Source organism: Helianthus annuus, chromosome 10, assembly GCF_002127325.2.
Source record: "Helianthus annuus cultivar XRQ/B chromosome 10, HanXRQr2.0-SUNRISE, whole genome shotgun sequence".
Classification (NCBI taxonomy): domain Eukaryota; kingdom Viridiplantae; phylum Streptophyta; class Magnoliopsida; order Asterales; family Asteraceae; genus Helianthus; species Helianthus annuus.
Window position 1 is genome coordinate 74,943,734 of NC_035442.2, and position 19,182 is coordinate 74,962,915.

At 36.0% G+C, this 19,182-nt stretch overlaps 1 protein-coding gene across 1 annotated transcript; it reads right to left on the reverse strand.

The window, feature by feature from the left end:
- Positions 1–9,008: 9,008 nt before the first annotated feature.
- On the reverse strand, positions 9,009–12,711 carry LOC110884922 (rhomboid-like protein 20). Its single transcript, XM_022132626.2, has 8 exons — positions 12,544–12,711; positions 12,364–12,464; positions 11,037–11,177; positions 10,813–10,879; positions 10,551–10,702; positions 10,313–10,414; positions 9,975–10,088; positions 9,009–9,434 (listed from the first exon to the last, which is right to left on the reverse strand). Exons 1-8 carry the CDS (start codon positions 12,566–12,568, stop codon positions 9,264–9,266), a joined length of 873 nt encoding a protein of 290 aa, XP_021988318.1. The 5' UTR covers positions 12,569–12,711; the 3' UTR covers positions 9,009–9,263.
- Positions 12,712–19,182: the final 6,471 nt, after the last annotated feature.

The window sequence follows — 19,182 nt, forward strand, 5'->3', positions numbered from 1 at the left end:
GCAATTAAATTTAAAGTGTGCACCTGGTAATGCTTGCCCTAACGGGCTTCTCTTGCCATTAGCCTTGTTCGCGTCCGTTACGCGATTTAGGTCCTTGATGAGCATACTCTTTGGACCGTTCCTCTGTCAAATCTGCGATTTGTTAAACTCTCGCTATCCTCATATGCGAGTGTCCTTCAACTAAAACATATACAACAATTAGTAATTTCAACATTAAAGGATGCCCGTATTATAATACAATGCTTTTCTACTATACGCATCAACGCTTGTAATTTCGTTGACTATATCTATTCTATATCGTTTTTATTGGTGTAACGTGTATTACACGATAACCATATGCGTTGTTCTCAACACTTTAATCATACTAAACCTTTGATATACATGTACTTACCGGATTTGCGATCAAGCCTCGAACCGAACACATTTGTCAACAACCTTGAGCTCTGATTACCAACTTGTAACACCCTTATTATTATTTAAAGGTTTTCGTATAATTTACGAAAATAAACGGGTAATTATGATTTCAAATACATTAAAAATACGGGTTCATTAAAACTTTTACAGAATTAGAACTATACAACATAACATGTGTGAGTTTCGTCATTTAACATAACAACGATACATAGTGCGGAAGCTTGTAACTTAATCGTGTTCGGTTCTTCGTTGAGCTTGATCATCCTCCGGTACTGTAAATATACCTACAATCCATAAAACATGAATTGAATCAGTCATACGTAGTTTAAAACGTGTCAAAACGAGTCCAGGAAGCTGAACTGATTGAAATACAAATTTTTCAACAAAAAGGGGTTCTTTCGCGCCACGTGACGGCGCCATGTTGCTCCCTCGCATGGCGCGGGGGAGGCACTTTTCCAGCAGGTCTGCAGCTCAGTTTCAGCTATGCCAGTTTTCACGGAAACGGCCATAACTTCTTCGTTATTGATCCGTTTTACCCGATTGTTTTTCCTACGCGTCCGTAATTTAATCCTCCATCTTATGGTGTTAAAAATCCTACATCCAACATAAGAAATTTTGAGACTTCTAAGCCTTCAACTCGTTACCTTTTTACCGAATTTTAACCCGTTTATGCATTTTATCAAACAAATGTATTTGTTTGATTCCTATATCTCAGACACTTCTTCAAATTAATGGTACCTACCATATTAGGTTCTAATCATAGGTTTATTACACAATTTAAACCCGTTTTCGCTCGTATGCTTATTTTGACCCGTTAAGGGTATTTTAAGCACTTTAAAGCATGAAATCGCTTTCATTCATTTCTAGCATCTTATTCCTACATTTCTTATCAAGTAATCTTCCACTACAACTATATGTGTGTTGGGTTTAATGTGGATATCTATATATTCCGAGTTTTACCCCTCGGATTATCATTTTACGGCAAAGATTCATATAAAGTCTTTCGACCCAAGAATTTACATCTTTCACTACTCATACTCATTCTAAGCATTTATTTAATCCTAAAACTCGTTTCCAAACCACCTTTAAAGGTTGTTCGTTCGAATTAGCTTACAAGGGTAATTTGGTCAATTTTCACCCTTCTTTTACTACAAGGACCTTTAAATACTTGTTTGACTCAAAATCCAACCTTTTAACTATAATTCTTGTTTGTAAACCCATGTGCTTCTAAAACACTATAATCTTAACTCAATTTATTCGGTTTACCTAAAAGATAACCGAATATCTATATTTTAACCTTGTCTAACTCTTATAGAACACCAAATTCTACATGATGAGTTGTGTTATTATACATACCTGGCTCGGATCAATATATTGACCCGTTTCAATACCTTGCCTTAGTGGCGGCTAAACGATAGCACCGTAAACATCCATGTGCTATTTATTCCCTAAAATCATACCACTCGACAACCCGTTAGTCGATATTGTCAAAGGGTGATAATTTCACCTTTTGACCCGTTTGGTCTAAATGACCGATTATATTAGCGAGACGACATGTATTTTCATCTCGACTATATGATTCGCTCCGGTTCAAATCGTGCGGTCATTTTACCTAAAATTCATTTCTTAACACCTTTTGGCCTATTAAGGCTTACTTCATAAGTGTCCTTTAAAACCAATAGTTATGGTCAATGCGTGACCAATTTACCGTTTTACCCTTATTGTTTGTTTTGGTTTACCCTATAAGGTAACCATTTAAAAGTTCATTTTCCATTTGTCATAAAATGATCGAATTACCGATTTAACTCCTTTTAAACCATCAACATGGTTTCTTGTCATGCTCGACTATCTTGTTCCGTACGTCTACTCGCCGAAACATCATACCTCAACTATGTATTTATCTTATTCGTAAATAAAACGATAAGAGAATATTCTAAAATATAAGACTAGTATAAGCCATACTTACCTTACTTCCAAATTATGCCTTTCCGTCATTCCTGCTTCGTTTCCAAGCTTTCACCTAGCTTGTTAATCGTCAAACTATCATTGTAAATTGTATGATGGTTAGATTAGTCATAATTATTCACGACTATTCCATCTCACTTATTTCATATGTCGAAACTACTATTTGACTTCATGATTAGTTAACTTAGCTTATTAAGGTTAACTACTTTAAATCACAAGGTTTACAACATTAAGTCTAAATCAACACAATATTTAGAACCCTTATCACTTCATATTACACGTAATCGCCATATCATTCAAATACGCGTTTTCACTCTAATTTCAACACTTTAGTTTTCATTTAGGCATTTTAATAAACACCTAGTGTGCATAATTTTACATATTTACTAACTAGTTCATAACTAGTTATCTTTACCATGGTTAACATCAACACATTCAAACCTCAAAGTCTAATGTTCATGAATTACATCTAGAACTTATATCATAACCTCAATACTTATCAATCTTACATTCTAATCTGAGTGTTCATCATATTAACATAAAACCCACTTAGCACATAATAGGGTAATTACCAAATCCCTAGTTTTGACAACAATTCATCAAATTTTCTACTAGGGTTTGTTTCTAAACCAAGATAAAATCACAATAACACTCATAGATTCAACATTCATTCCAGAATTTTGATTATGATTGTTCATCATAATCTCAAAGTATCACCAAATCATAAAATTCAACATACCTTGTAATCCCCATGACTAGGTGATCACGAATTTGTAAACATGCAGACGATTTGGGTTTGATTTGAGCTTCAATTTGAGAGATTTGTTGGATTTAGGGCTAGAGCTCCATGGGAGCTTTCTCCTGGCCATCCTACGCACGCACACACACACTTTTTAGTGTGTGTTGTGTTATTTTTTTTTATTAAAACCATTTTCAAGATATCTCAGCTTGGTCCCTCATATTTGGTTAGTTATTAAGTAGGCCACAATCTAACTATTTCTAACACTACTCCCACTTATTAACTAGGTTAAATATTTCTAGTTAACTTAGTGGGTTCTGGGAATTATGACTCAGTTTATTTTAAGTCCCGTTAATTCAGGCTTCTTATAAACTTTATTTCCTTAAAAGTATTTACTCTCATTTTATTGAATATTAGGTTTATTTATTTTAAATCCTAATATTTACCGGGTTACCTTTACCGCTAACGGTATTTTACCCGTGTTTTAGCATTAACAGAGTTTGATTACCAAACCCGTTTTCGGGGTGTTACATTTATTCCCTTTTTCTTTATAATATAATTATATTAAAAAATGTCCCAAAATGATCCGTAAGTAAAAACCTGGACCCCTGAAACCCCAATCCATATCAAGAATCAAGAAAATCAGATATTTAGTCTTCTTGCGGGCCGCGTAAAGAAAAGGTGGGAGGTCACGCGGGCCGCGACAGCTTGTAAATCTCCGGATATGCATGAAGGCCACGTGTCGTCACACGTGTCGCGACCACCGGTGACTCAGCAACCTCCGATCTAATCCACACTCCCACGCGGGCCGCGTAAGGTTTGGTCAAAGGTTCACGCGGGCCGCGACAAGCCTGAATTTCAGCTATAAATAGCCTAGCTCAGGGGCTTTCATTCTCTGTCGACAAAAACTTTCAAAAAACGAATTCTTACTGCTCTGATGTTGAAAATACAATTAATATAGCGAGGCACTGCTACGATACCGGGTATTAACTCAATCGCTGCTACGATTCAATATCCGATCGATTGAAACTATCCGACAGGATGTTTAAATGCTATACTTTGTCATTAATCGTGATTCCGACAGGATGTTTGAGTGTCACCCGAACTCGGGGTGTACTCTGTCATTCGTTGCGAATCCGATGGATGTTTAAGTGTTGCACTTTGTCATTCGTTGTGAGAGTTTTAATCTCGTGAGTTATCGTAAAAGTTGTATTCAGTTACTTACCTAATTTCGTGTGCATTATTGTTTAAATTAGGTTATCAGGCTTATCAATAGGCTAAACTTTACCTCATACACTTACAATCAAAGTAGATGCTAATTCTCAGAAGAATTTGAATCAGGAAGCTTGTTAAATCAATACTGCATGCTTATAATGTGAGTCATTCTCTTTTTATCAAAATAAGTTCCAAAACTCTATTTATTTCAAAGTTATAATTACGGGGATTAAGTCTTTGTAATCACCAAGTTACAGCCGGTATGTGGGGTTTTGTATACATTACTTGATAACCGTCACCATTGGACAACGGGTTAGCCAAGGGGTGATATGACCATAGTCACAGACACCAATTGGACAACGAGATAGCCAATAGGTGGTCGAGTGACAAATACCGTGGGTATATGGTTAATAAATAGAAACATTGTAATCGCCCTTAATAAGGTAAATTATAACTATGAGTCATTTTGTGCAAACTGAATGAACTCACTCAGTATTTCCCTGCTGACAAAACCTTTTTAAAACGCGTTTCAGGTATTTACAGTAGATCGGAATAAGAGTTGGATACGGCACAAAAAGGCTTACAGAAGTGGCTTGATTTATCAATTAAATTAAATTAAGAAAAATTGTTTTATGTAATCGGGTTTATCCCTTATTAAAGCTACCATTGTAAAACATGGGTTTTATCCCATCTATTTAATAAATAAAATCCGGTGTTTTCTAAACTCTGATATTTTTCCTAACTCACGGTCCTGATGAAATTTCCGCTGCAATATTTTTCAAAAACCGGTACCACTTGGCTGTTCGCGGCTCCCGATTCCGTCCAGGGTGGGTCGGGGGCCGTGACAGACGACAGTAGTGAAATCGTTCCATGTGAGGTCCGCGCTCCGAAACCAGGAATTGAACCAGTAGAATGGTCCATCCTCAAATACTTCAATAACATATGAGAATCGTTCATCTCCATATACCGAGTAAAATTGAAAGTATAGCTCGGATTGAGAGATCCACGAGTTAGGATCAGAGCCAGTGAAACGAGGTAATTGTGGTTCGAGATCTTCCAAAGCCATCAATGCTAAGGATCAATGAAAGCACCAATGTTGTGAATGGATATTAACACAACCAATTACTAATAGGATTAAACAACATGCGACTGGATTTCTTATTATTAATTCAAGGATAGTAAACTACAACTATAGGAATCGATACAGTAATCTAAACAACAAGAGATTAAGAAGATGGTGGGAAGATAGGGAAGAGAGACTCAATTTTCATAAACATTCATCATGCCCTTATTGTTCTTCATCTTCTCACTTATATCCAACAGTAATTCCCGTTCCCACTTTGTTGAAAGTTTTGTTGGGGCACTGAGTTGGGTTGGGCTGGTTGATTTGGTCTTGTCCGGGCCCAAGTACGCTTCATAACATTTCTCTTGAGAGATGCGGGTTTAACTCTCACTTGGTGCAAAGTGAGGCACTGGTGGACAATGATATGAGACCCAGGGAAACCTGGGTTGGATCCTTGAGCTAAATCGGTTTTACCGGTAATTTCACTGTTGTGCCTACGAGCGGGTGAGTTACCGGGTTTTCCTCGAAATTGATGGTGGACTCGGGTTACTCTCGAAGTAATCCGTTTGTCCAGTGGGTGCCCCGAGAGTGCTCAGGATTGATTCTGTTGACCCTTAAAAAGAAAACATATAAAAATACCCTTTAAACATGAATTAGATGGATGACACGTGACATGTTGTGAATGGTTATTATTGTTTTTACACAAAATAAAGTTTCTATATGATTCTACTACCACTCTTCAATTCTAGAAAATTTACAATCACACAGTTTATACGTACAACCCTCCAACCTTTTCCCTCACCTCTTTCACCTTCAGATCTTCACTAAACAAACTCATCTTTAATCAACATTTTCCCTCGCTTCTTTAGTTGGAAACCCGTTGCTTGTTGTTTAGGGGTTTGGTTTTAGCCGACACACAGCTTAAGCACACGGAACTGGAGATGGCCTCGATAGGGATAGCAAAGCTGAAGAGATGCGTGGTGACGGCGTCACCTAATGCACTTCTGTTCAACATTGCGAATGAAAGGAAGCTTTCAACCAGTTTCGTTTTGGGTTTGCGAAGAGAAAGGAAAATGGTGATTTGATTAACCAGATTGATACTAAGACCATGTGTAGTGGTACACATGAATAAAGCCCCTATCTATGGGCATTTTACGACACGTGTCATCCCAGTCAGCAAAGGAGCATTATGGGCTTTTTTCACAAATGGGCGTAGTGGGATAATGCCCAATAATGCCCCATCAATGATTACCTAATTAATATTTTCTTGTTTTTTTTTAATTTAAATACAAAGGTATTTGAGTTGGAATTACTTGATTGGCCAAGTAAGGCGAAGAAGGGCGTGGATTGAAACACGCCTAGAAGCTTTTTTTTTTTAAAGAAAACACCCAAAAATGCCCCGGAGGTGGGGCTGCGGCGTGATGGGGCGTGATTGGGGGAGAAAAACGCCAGAATCATGCCCACTACCGATGGTCTAAAGAAGATGAATTAGAACAAGGGTAGATTGGTAATTTCACAATAAAATATGTTGGGTAAATAGTAAGCAATGCTGGGATATATGTGTAGGTAAAGGATCAAATAGAAATAAAATTAACGTACGAAACGTACGAATTGGGGGAAAAAACAAAAAAGTGGCGGTGTCATTTTGGTAATTATCAGCAACTTCAATATTACTGGAGAAAAGCAAAAAGTGTCTTGTAGAGTAATTTTGAGCATTTGTAGAGTAATTTTGAGCATCTGTAGAGTAATTTTGGGAAATGTAGGGTAATTATCAAATTACTCTAGTAGAGTAATTTTGACTTCTGTAGAGTAATTTTGGAAAATGTCTTGTTAGCATTTAGTTATGGGGTTTAGATTTATGGTTTAGTTTTTAGCTTTCAGTTGGGGGGGGGTTAGGTTTTTTTAGGTTTTTGGGGGGTGAGGGGGGGGGGGGTTAGTGTAATTTTGATAATTACCCTACAGTTCTGATAATTACCCTACACGACCAAAATTATTCTACATGAACATTTACAATGGTTTAGGTTTTTTTAGGTTTTTTTTTTTTTTTTTTTTTGGGGGGGGGGGGGGGGGTTGTGTAATTTTGATAATTACCCTACACGACCAAAATTACTCTACATGAACATTTACAAAATTACTCTACAGAAGCTCAAAATTACTCTACTAGAGTAATTTTGAAGTTGCTGATAATTACCAAAATGACACCGCCACTTTTTGCTTTTTCCCTCAATTCGTACGTTTCGTACGTTTACTTTATTTTTACAAGAACTTAACTCTAAATATGTAAATATCCCTATTTTTAATGTCTAGTTTAGTTTTTGGTATCGTATAAATAAATTTAATATAATTAAAAAAATAAATATTACTGTTTAATTTGTAAGTATTGGTTAGATTGCTATATGATTTGAGGTAAAATTCTAAAATTCGGAAAGAAAATAAATTGAACATTATATAACTCAACTCAACTTTGCACTAAATTAAACAATACATAATGTAAAAATTACATAGTTATGTATTTTTTTAGTTTAATATATACACTTTTAAATGTGTTTTTTTTACAACTATAAATACTAAGTAAACTTTGTATATGTTAATTTAAACTTTTTATATACAATATATAAACTTGTTAAAATAAAATTGGTTTAAAGTTGAATTTACAAAAAAAAAAAAAAATAGTAATAATATTAATAACAATAAAATAAAACAATATAGACCAAACCCCCTCTTGAAAAACAAGTAGGCTGCTATAAAACATGCCAAAGTACATGTGCAGGCGGTACGGTAGCGGTATTTGAAGGTAAAATTCGGTATTTTACCGGTACCGTACCGAACCGGTACCGATACCGAAAATACAAAAAAGTGGATACTGTTTTCGCTATCGAAAAAATTCGGTACGTTATTTTCGGGATCGGGACGGTATCGGGACGGGATCGAGATTTGATACCAAATGCTCATCCATATGTGCCGCAATGAACTGTGGTTGGCCTCCCGTCAACTCGGTGTCCATGACTGCTAGCTACAAACGTTTTTAACATAAATTAAACAAGAAGGATGATTCTTGTAATATTACTGAATATAAATAACGAAATGTACAATTTCAACATATATAAAAGACGATTTACAAAATAAAAAGCTAACCCATTTGAGTTATTACATATGCACATTGTTCAATTACACGATAGATGGATTCCGTTCAAGGCGAACCATTTCTTTTGTAGGAAGTTACAAAATGGTGTAAAAGTAAAATTGAATGATGTTGCCCGCCCGCCCCTTGTGTGAATCGGAAGCTGGAACGGTTGACGGTTTATTCATGTTTTGTTTATACTCGGCAGAAATCTAGAAAAAGTGTCGGCGCATTTGTGTTACAATAGCACGAACAAGTGTTCCACAGCTTTTGAAGAGCGCAACTGGAGTGGCCTCAAGCAGGAAAGGTGTCAAGCAAGGTTCATTACCGCTATTTAACTGAGAGCATATATGGGTCATTTTCTCTATTGTGCATGTATAAACTTGGAAAAAGGTTCAAATAACAGCAATTACCACATCTTTTCCCTCGACATTTATTGTACTTTCACGACAACGCTATTTAGAAACCGAAATCCTCTAAACAAGTACATATAACCAACACCATGATTGAAGATTTAAGATTACTTGAAAAATGGGAACATGTTGCTTAGAGATGTTTAGCATGCAATGCAACTATACATCTTAATACGTTCATCAAACCAGATGATTTAGTCTCCATTAATTAACCCTAAAAGTTCTTCTGAGTATACACATATATCCAGCTCTACCAAATAAAAGAAAACACAACAAATTAAAACTAAGCTTAGCATGAAACTTTCGTCATTAAACTCAAAAATGGGGCATAAGTCAATGAGCCTGTGCCTCCAGAAGAATATTAGTGGCAGCATTGATGTCGTTTCTGGCATGAACAAGGGCTTGTCTGGCTGAGTTTCTATCGAACCCCATTGAAACCAGTGTTGCAATTGAATCTTCAGGCGGTTCAGGGGCGGATGATATCGGACTACCACCATAATTACCCTGAATTAAACCAAACATGTAAATTTTACACCCAGAAAATGCACACGTTTACAGTTTCTCTCAAGCTAATCAATGTGGTAAAGGTAAGAGAAACAATTGTTAAGAGTTACCGATGAAAAAATGAGAAAAAATAAATTTTTAGAGTTAACTGTCATATTCATCCCTGTGGTTTATCCAATTATGCCAGTCCAGGCCAAATTTCAAATTTGTACCATTCCGTCCCCAACATTCTTAAAACATGCTAGTTCTGTCCAAAAAACTAACGTCTGTTAAAACCTGCTGTTTAGTGAAGGGTAAAAATGTCATTTTCCTTTTTTAAAGGAGTGGGATTTTAATAGGGTTTAAAACGGAAAATAAAAGAAATACGGAGAACGACGTTTATACCCTTCAGGTTTTAACATACGTTAGTTTTTGGACGGAACTAGCATGTTTCAAGAATGTCAGGGACGGAAATGGTACAAATCTGAAATTTGGTCTGAACTGGCGTAATTGGACAAACCATAGGGACGAAAAATGGCAGTTGACTCGAATTTTTATTACCTCCACTTGACGAGCGGCAAACGATGGTGGATTTCTAGGCGGTGGAGCAGATGATGTACTACCGACAGACGGAAAAGAAAGCCTTGAGAAGAAAGAGGATATGAACTCTGGGAACTGAAATCGTGAAAAGAACAATAACAACAATTATACTTGACACTTTTTAAAACATTAGTTGTCTTTTCATTAGTAACAAACTAATGGTTAAATGGTTTATTTGTTTTTTTTTCTTTCTATGTGATGATGATAATATAAACTTTTTTACTGAGCTACCTACTTTTGTTATATTAGCTGTAGCAAAAAATGCAGAATAAATAATACTCGAGACAAAAACAATATACCTTAAGCCTACGGATGCGTAGCACATTTGAACGATATAGAGAACCAGCAAGGATGCCACATAGGCCTGGTATTAAGGATCTTTTCCAGGATGACAATAGAAGCTGTACATTGTTTACAAATCCAATGTGACCACAGGCAAAGAAAGTAAAGGTAGAAAGAAAAAAAAAACAGATTTAGACTTTTAGATATGTAACTTAACTAACAGCCCTCAAGTTATAAGACTAAACTTCCATTTACCTGAAGACCAGCTAAATAAATAAAAGATTTGTCGGAGAAAGACACGCTGGATACACGGAATCGTGTTGAAACTGGAATGTCGAAAAAGAATGGTACGAAGGAGGAGAATATGAGACCGTAGGGTCCAGATGTGAGCATACTCAAAGCTGGATCTGCAGACATTAAGTATAGAAGAATTCAAATTAGGACATGTTTTAACTAACATAAATAGAAGTAAACATAGTAATAAACTGCAAAACAAAGGAATAATGCTGTAACATACCATTGAGAAACGCTTGGGCGAAAAGTTGTAGCAGTGTAGAAACGATTATAGAGAACGAGACGAACACCTGCAGACAGTGAAACGTTCATTCAAAATACCATAATGCATAGGACACCACTATGTACACACAACAGAAGGTACATGACTACTTACTGTGGAGTGCGTAATTGAAAATAAACAACAAAAAATGAAAGGTGGGTTAATGTGTCGGGGAAAATACTTACAGAATATTTGTTGGAGCCTATTTGTCTTTCAAACACACGAAAGTAGTAAAGAAGATATGCGCCAAACATCAGCTCTGGTGTAGATGAAAATGCAAAAACTGAAACAATCAGTTTCCATAACTGGAGCTTCTTCCAGATATCCTGTCATGTAAAATGATAATATAATAGATCAACAAGTGACTCACAAAGTGTAAACTTAATTAACATTGAGGACCTCACTACTCAAGCTTGGAATTTATTAACTCACAGTGTGCCACAGATACTACTATAAGCATTACTTGCCTATATGTTTGTATATAATTTACATGCAAATTTTAGAGACTTCTATAGAATTTAAAGGTTAGGGACTTTCAGGGGGCGAATAGATTAGTCTTAGCTAAATCTTCATGTCTTGGCATATCCCACCCTTTCTGCTTTGCCTTTCTTCCTTAGGTGTCCGTGCTATGTGTTGGGTTCGTAGGCTTTAGGGTTAGCCTGCCCTAATTAGGGTTAGCCGGCCCTAGTTATTAGGCCCACTTAGTTAACTTGTTGACCAAGTAGGAAACCCTAATCTTGTTCTATAAATACCTTTATGAAAACAGTTGTGAGCATCTAATAAAAGTAAAACCCTAGTTGCAACCCGTGGACGTAGGTCACCTTGACCGAACCACGTAAATTCTCGTGTTCTTTATTTTCTGCTAGTGTGTGTGTGTTTGTTCCGCTTCCGCTCGAGCCTACTCTGATCCGATACCCCTAGTATGCTAGTTACCTTCTTGATCATTTTTCTCTTCTCTTCTTTTCTATTCTGTTATCCTTCCCATTTTATTTCTTCTACTATAGATATACGCTCTATGTCACGAATATATAAAAAAAGTATCTTCAGGAGCCGGAGTATAACCTCTCTATCACTTGGGATGGAGGTAAAGTTTGCCCCCATCTCATCCTCCTCAGACCCTAATTTCTGAGAGGACTGGCTACGTTTATTTGTTTGTAAATCTATATACCCAGAGCATTTTTTGCTCTAAGCAAGACTCGAAGCCATGACCTCCACTTTGGAAAGTGCCAATGCACCATATCTATAGCTACAGTAAAATTAAAAGAATCTCACATAAATTAAAAAAGTGGATGTTCTATCATGATTCCAATCCATTCATTCATTCATTCAAACCACTAGCAGTCAGTCACACGAGACCTAAACTGTGAAAAAAATCAGTTCCTTTCAACTTTCATTTTACCTTGTCAAGTTCACATATCTAATCATCCTAATTAAAAAAACAATCAACTGATATTCTCCAACTTAAACCTAATTCAAATGAGATCATAAATCAAAAGAAAAGGAAAAGCGAACCTGATGAGAGAACCCTAGCTTGTTGGAACGACCTTGGATTCCAAACAGGATCGTAAACAGACAACACGCAACAACGAAAGTTCTAGTGATCGGAGCATTATCTGATCAATCAGCAAAGGAATTATGAACAACCGATTAGAATATTAGTGATAGACAACTGAACTGAGATTAGTTACGTACTAAAACCAGATGGACCGCCGTTCATCTTGGGACCAATGACCTTCAAGGCCTTTGGTCTGTTCAGATCTTTTGTTCTCCGATCTGTGATTATGATGATGATGATTCTTTGAGGGCTTGTAATGGTAGGTTAGGGTTTGCTTGTGCCAAAAGCTAGCTAGCTATTGTTGTTGTGGAGGAATTACATATCTCAATTTATTTTGGCTTTACTTTTTTGCTAGGGTAAATTACAATTTTCGTCCTTTTTTTATCAGATTTTGCAAGTTTAAGTTCAATAATTGAAGTCACAATCCTTTATTTGTAAAACTCATAGTATTTTACGTCATTTAACACTACCCAGGTTAATTTTAAACGTTGAGCCATATCTTGTGTACCTCATGCGAGGGTTTTTGTGTCTTTTTACACCCTATTCTTCCCCTCTTATAAATCACCCCTTCTCCTTTATAACAAAAAAAATCACCACCACCACCTATGACCACCGGCGTCTGCAACCACCACCGCAACCTGTAAAACCTTCAAATACGGCACCATCTTTATCTCATCTGTCTCTCTCTGGCCACAAATCCGTGAAGAACGAAGACGGTGATGATTTAGTGCTGCAGTTTTCCGTTGAGAGTAAAACTACTAACCTACCCTCATGTGCAAGACACATGTCTGACTTAACTGAAAATTCTAACTAGGTTAGTGTTAAAGGACGTAGCGTGTCATGCGTTTTATAAATAAAGAGTTGTGACTGTAATTATTGAATTTAAAGGTCATCTATTGCAATCCAAGACAAATATAAAGGACGAAAAATGTAATTTACCTTTTTTGCTAAAACTTTGTTTCTAAGTAATGTACATTCTAAAGTTTCTGCCCTGCCCGTCTTCCGGGGCACTAAACCGAATCTTTTTCTCTCATATATGTCTGTGTTTCGGTTATTTGTACATACTACTTATAACACAATTTAAAAAAAAAATTACATCGAGTCAACTAATTAAAACAAAACACTACCATACTTTTGTTTAAAAAACTAAAACGATTAAAAGACTATACTTTTAAACTGTGAGCAAAATTGTAATTTTTCATGACAAATGAGCGCTTGTCAGTCAGCCGCCTGACAAAAAAAAAAAAATTACATCGAGTCAACAATTAAAACAAAACATTTGATAAAAAAAACAAAAACAATGGTAAAACCGTAAATTTGAATTGAGTACAAAATCGTAATTTGGCTGGGAGAAAAAAACAAAACAATGGCAAAATTGTAAATTTAAACGGGATAAAATCGTAATTTGGCTGGGCCAGTGGGGAAGTGTCAGGCAGCTTGGTACTATTCCTCATTTCCTCTCTCTCTCTCTCTCTCTATATATATATATATATATATCAAACATCAAAACCGCTACACCATCACATGTACTTCTGATAATGAAATCCACGCTCAATTATAGTTATACTAATTTTGAAAATAAAAAAAAAGGCAGCTGCCCATTTCCACCAGAATGATGGAACTATTGCCGCCCATCATTTTTGTATATGTAGGTAATCTCTCATTTTGTATTATTCTAAAGTGCATCTAAAAAGGATGTGTTTCTTAACAAGGTTTATTGTTTTGGATAACTTATAAGATGTTGATGATAGTATATCTTGAAATAATATATTTCTAATAACGTTTACCGTTTAGGATGGCTTATTAGATGGGTAACGAATTAACGATATACATATCATTTTTAGATGGGTAACAATATACATATCATTTTTAGATGGGTAACGATATACATATCATTTTCTATTTTTAGTTAGCTAACGTATAATTTTAGAGTTCACTATAACACTTTATTTTAACATATTGACATTAATTACCCCGTATAGTCTTAAGAGCATTATTATTGATGAGGTATACACAAACATTTAGAAAATATAAGCCTCGCCATTTCCAACCGCTAAGATCTCATCCAAGTACTTGTGTTTCTAACTCATGAATCTAATGTATCGTTGTTATTAAACATGGTTCTTGATATCTCATACTTATTCAAGTGTGTATATTTCTACAATGTCTAAATTACTGAAAAACAATGATTGGAAAAAATGGCTCATTTTATTCCCACACTCCGAAAATGTTATTCTAGCACCATTTTCACTCCATTTCTCTTTATATGCTTCTATGTATATATAGAGAGAGATAGAGGAGAAAGGTGTGAGAATATTAACACCATTAGAAAAGTTATACATGATCTTGAGAAGACCATCTCCGTTCTAGCATATGAATAATAATAAAAAGCAAAACTAAACAAATGCAATGACTCGAAGCTATAGAAGCCATGAGAAGATCCTCCACTTTCTTCTCTATATCTCCAGGACGTAGGTGGTCCCGACAAGTCACCCATACCCCCATGAAGTTATCCATTTTGGACAGAGCCGGCCCTTAAGAGGGGCGGGGAGGACAATCGAACAGGGCCCGTGATTTCGTAGGGCCCGTAATTTTTAAAAAAAATCCGATATTATATATGTAAAAAAAAATTTAATAGGGTATAACCAAAAAAATATTAACATAGGCCCACTTAAAAATAATCCTATTGCGCTAATCAAATTTCTTGCTAAGCATAATTTAGCATTTCGTGGAAATAAAGAAAAGTTGTATAAAAAAGGTAATTGAAATTGTTTAGTTTTAGTTCCATTTATTCTTACTTAATTTTTTGTTGATTGTATTTAACAGGTAATGGAAATTTCTTGGGTCTAGTTGAGATGTTGGAAGAGTTTGATCCGGTTATTAAAGAGCATGTTCGGCGGATCACTAGTGACGATATTCATGTGCATTATCTTGGACACAAGATCCAAAATGAGATAATACTTATGCTTGCTGATGAAATTAAAAAAGAACTTATTAAAAACATAAAAGAAGCAAAGTACTACTCAATCATACTGGATTGTACCCCCGATTCTAGTCACAAAGAACAGATGACTATAATAGTGAGGTATGTAAAGTTCTCATCTAATTCTGTTATTGTTGAGGAGTCATTTTTGGGCTTTTTAAATGCTAATGATACCACTGGGAAGGGACTATTTGATGTAACTTATGCGGAGTTACAAAATCTTGGTCTTGAAATTGATGACATGCGTGGCCAAGGATATGACAATGGGGCAAATATGAAAGGTTCACATCAAAGAGTCCAAACGAGATTTTTAAAAGAAAATCCAAGAGCATTTACAGTAGAAGAAAATTTCAGAGTAAACTTTTTCTTATATATTGTGGATCAAGCTATTGCTTCTTTAGAGAAAAGATTTTAACAATTTAAATGGTACGAGGGTTTATTTGGTTTTTTGTTTCCACGTACGTTGAGGATTATTAAAGATGAAGATCTTAAGTCGTCTTGTCATCGTCTTGAAAATGCACTCAGGTTTAAAGAAAAATCGGATATTGATGGCGAGGCACTTTATACAGAGCTTAATTTATTTCGTGACTCACTAACCAATAAATTTAGCAGTCCTGTAGATGTTTTGGAGTATATGAAAGAAGACGGTTATTCCCCAGAAGCATGCATTGCATATAGAATATTGTTGACTATTCCAGTCACTGTGGCATCTGCAGAAAGAAGTTTTTCGAAGTTGAAGTTATTGAAATCTTACCTACGATCTTCAATGTCCCAAGAAAGACTTAGTGGGTTGGCGATAATTGCTATTGAGAACGAAGTCTTAGATGATATAAACTGTGAAGAGTTGATTCACCAATTTGCTATCAAGAATGCAAGGAGAGCTTCACGAATCATTGGTTAGCTATTAGCTTATTAGTTTTTACGGCATGTCATTCATTCGAATACTATATTTTGTATTTTGTTAATTGCATTGTTTATCGAATGCTATATTTTTGTCAACCGTTCAAAGTTGTATGAAAAAACTAGCTTAAATTTTTTATTTAGTTAAAACCTAAGGGCACGTTTTTCGAGCTCGAACAGGGTACATGAATTCTCAGGGCCGGCTCTGATTTTGGAGGACCCTTCAACAGCTTTCTTTGACGATTCTCGTTTCGATGAAGTTTCCCTGTCTCTCTTTGTCCCTCCTCATTGGGCTTGAGATTCTTGTATTTCTTGTATTTTTGTCCTTGTCAAATAGACAATATCATTATTCGTGTTAGTGTTGCAAGACGCATCGGAACAACTAGCACTATATTCGATTGACTTAGATGTTTTAGACCTCCGGGCACTTTTTTACAATATACCAACTCCCAATGTGGGGAATCACCCCTTTAAATTTGGCGGTGGGGAACCAGCTGTCTTCAAAACTTTGGTGTCACTTGTCCCACTGGCCGGTTGACAGGGTCGTTGTTGTAAATACTGTTGAATTTTGAGATCTTCTTATTCATGTCTCTCCACCTCGAATTAATCAAATCGAATTTTCAATATGGTTCACGTTATAATAACACATGAAATCTTTCGATAATGTGGTTCCAAAATTTTTGGCCCGTTTGTGCATTACCTACATTCATCGAAAAACAAATCATACTTAAAACATATTTCTATATAAATATATGTGTACGCTTTATAATAATAACTAACATTTTCTCGGATCCTCGAATATTACAAAAAGTCGTGCTAAAGTCTCCTCGACCATGGTCCACGATATACTTTGATTTTGTCAGATGCTTCTTCTTCATCTTTGTTCCTCATTTTCTTTGAGGCACCGGGTGTGTTTCCAGGAACTACATCGTCTTGAACATGCTCGGATTGGGAACCGAAATGTGGTCCACTAGATTTGGCTTTGGTTGTGTGTAGGGAATTGTAACTTGTAGGATCGTGTTAAGGCTTGAGTTAAATGCAGTGAAGAATATTGTGTAGAAATAAATAGGTTTGAATATATGTGATATTGAAATGCGGGGTTGGAGTTATCTCGTTTGCTTGGGTTGTTCGGATTCATTGTGGTAGAGGGTTTGGTGTAGTATGGAGATTAAAAAGATTTTTTTGTCTAAATATAATGGAGTATAAGGTTATTTATAGTGTCAAGAAATTTAATCAATTTTTTTACCCTTCAACGTCAAATGTTAATTTCCAATGTTTGAAAATGGCCTGGGACGCAAGGGATGAAGACCACGGGCTTACTATGATTTCACGAGACCAAGGGAGGCAACGCGGTGTTCCCTGCTGCCCCGCTCCTCCACTTCAACACCCCAGGAGCCTTATGAGTTTGTGAAGAGGAATAAATAATCGACTGACTTAGGTATACGCAATAAGAATAAATGAATGACATACTTGGAAAACGCCTTGTTTGTGTTTTGGGTCTGTTACGAAGTTTGTATTGCGTATGTATTACTTTGTATTAGTTTAAAAGTGCTTAGATTGGAGTTTGGATGATCTAGCGCAGAGGGGAATGTTTCTGTGCTAGGGGATTGTAGTGGAAGGAGCCTCTACGCTAGATAGAATAGCGCAGAGGCCAACCTCTATATATAGGCAGTCTTAATGTGTGTTATGTGACACTTGTGTTACGAACTACTGTTGAAAGCAATCCTCAAATGTTTATTTACACCTTGTGTGTAACTACTACTTTACGTGTCTACTATGGATTTCGCACGTAGTTGTACACATTGTTTGAGGAGCGTTCTTGATCAATCCAATTTGTGTGGTCTTACACATACTAGCAAATAACCAAAGGGGTAGTGCTCTAGCGGTACCCCAGTGATTTACTCTAGGGGAGAACGCCGGTTGGAGTCTCGTTCAGGACAAAATATCATGCACGAGCTAGATGTTTTATCACAGTGAACCTTCGGTCCGTTGGTTTCCTCTAGAAATGGTTACAAATCGGGTGATCAACGCTGTCTACGACTGCGGGCGCAAGTGGCATGAACGTTAAAAAAAAGTAGTAGCAAATAACCTCTAGACGACTAAATTGGAAAGACCGATTTAATAATTATATAAATAAATGTGTTGATAAAACTTTGAGAATGCAACTAAAACCCTTTAGAAGTTTTTTAAAAGTGATTTCATCCTCGCTATCATAGTGTGCGGTAGGACCTCCACATAAGGCCCGTGATTTCGAGGGGCACGCGATTTTTAAAAAAAAGTCCGATATATATATGTTATTTTTTAAAATAGTAAACACATACCAATTCCAATATAGGCTCATTTACAAATATTTTTTACGGTTTAGAAATTAACCCACTTGGCATTAGTTTATTGAGCCAATACTAATTTGAATTTTTTTTAAAATAATAAAACATTACAAAAGGGCATATTTTTTTCAAACTCAAACAGAGTACGTGAATTCTCAGAGACGCCTATGTTATTGTCATAGTTAACCCTCTAAAAAGAGGTAAAAAAATGTTTGCACGTGAACCTTCGCTGTGTTACTAAATTCATCCAATCCAGCAACCATCTTATCACCTCTCCACACATTATTGTGTCATGTGTCATGCTACAAGAAAACAAGGTTGACTCATTATAATAGATTCTCACATCACCTTTTGTTTTGAGAGGTCCCGTCCCAATAAAACAGATCAAAATGGCACATTCTGTATTCTGGAGGCCATTTGGTATACAATGTTACACCTTCCGACCTCTTAATCCAGATATTCATGCTTAAAAAGGATCAATATTGTCACAGTTTGGATTCTAGAGGCCGTTTGGTATACATCGTTACACCTCTAGAATCCATATATGCATTATAAAAAGCGAAGCG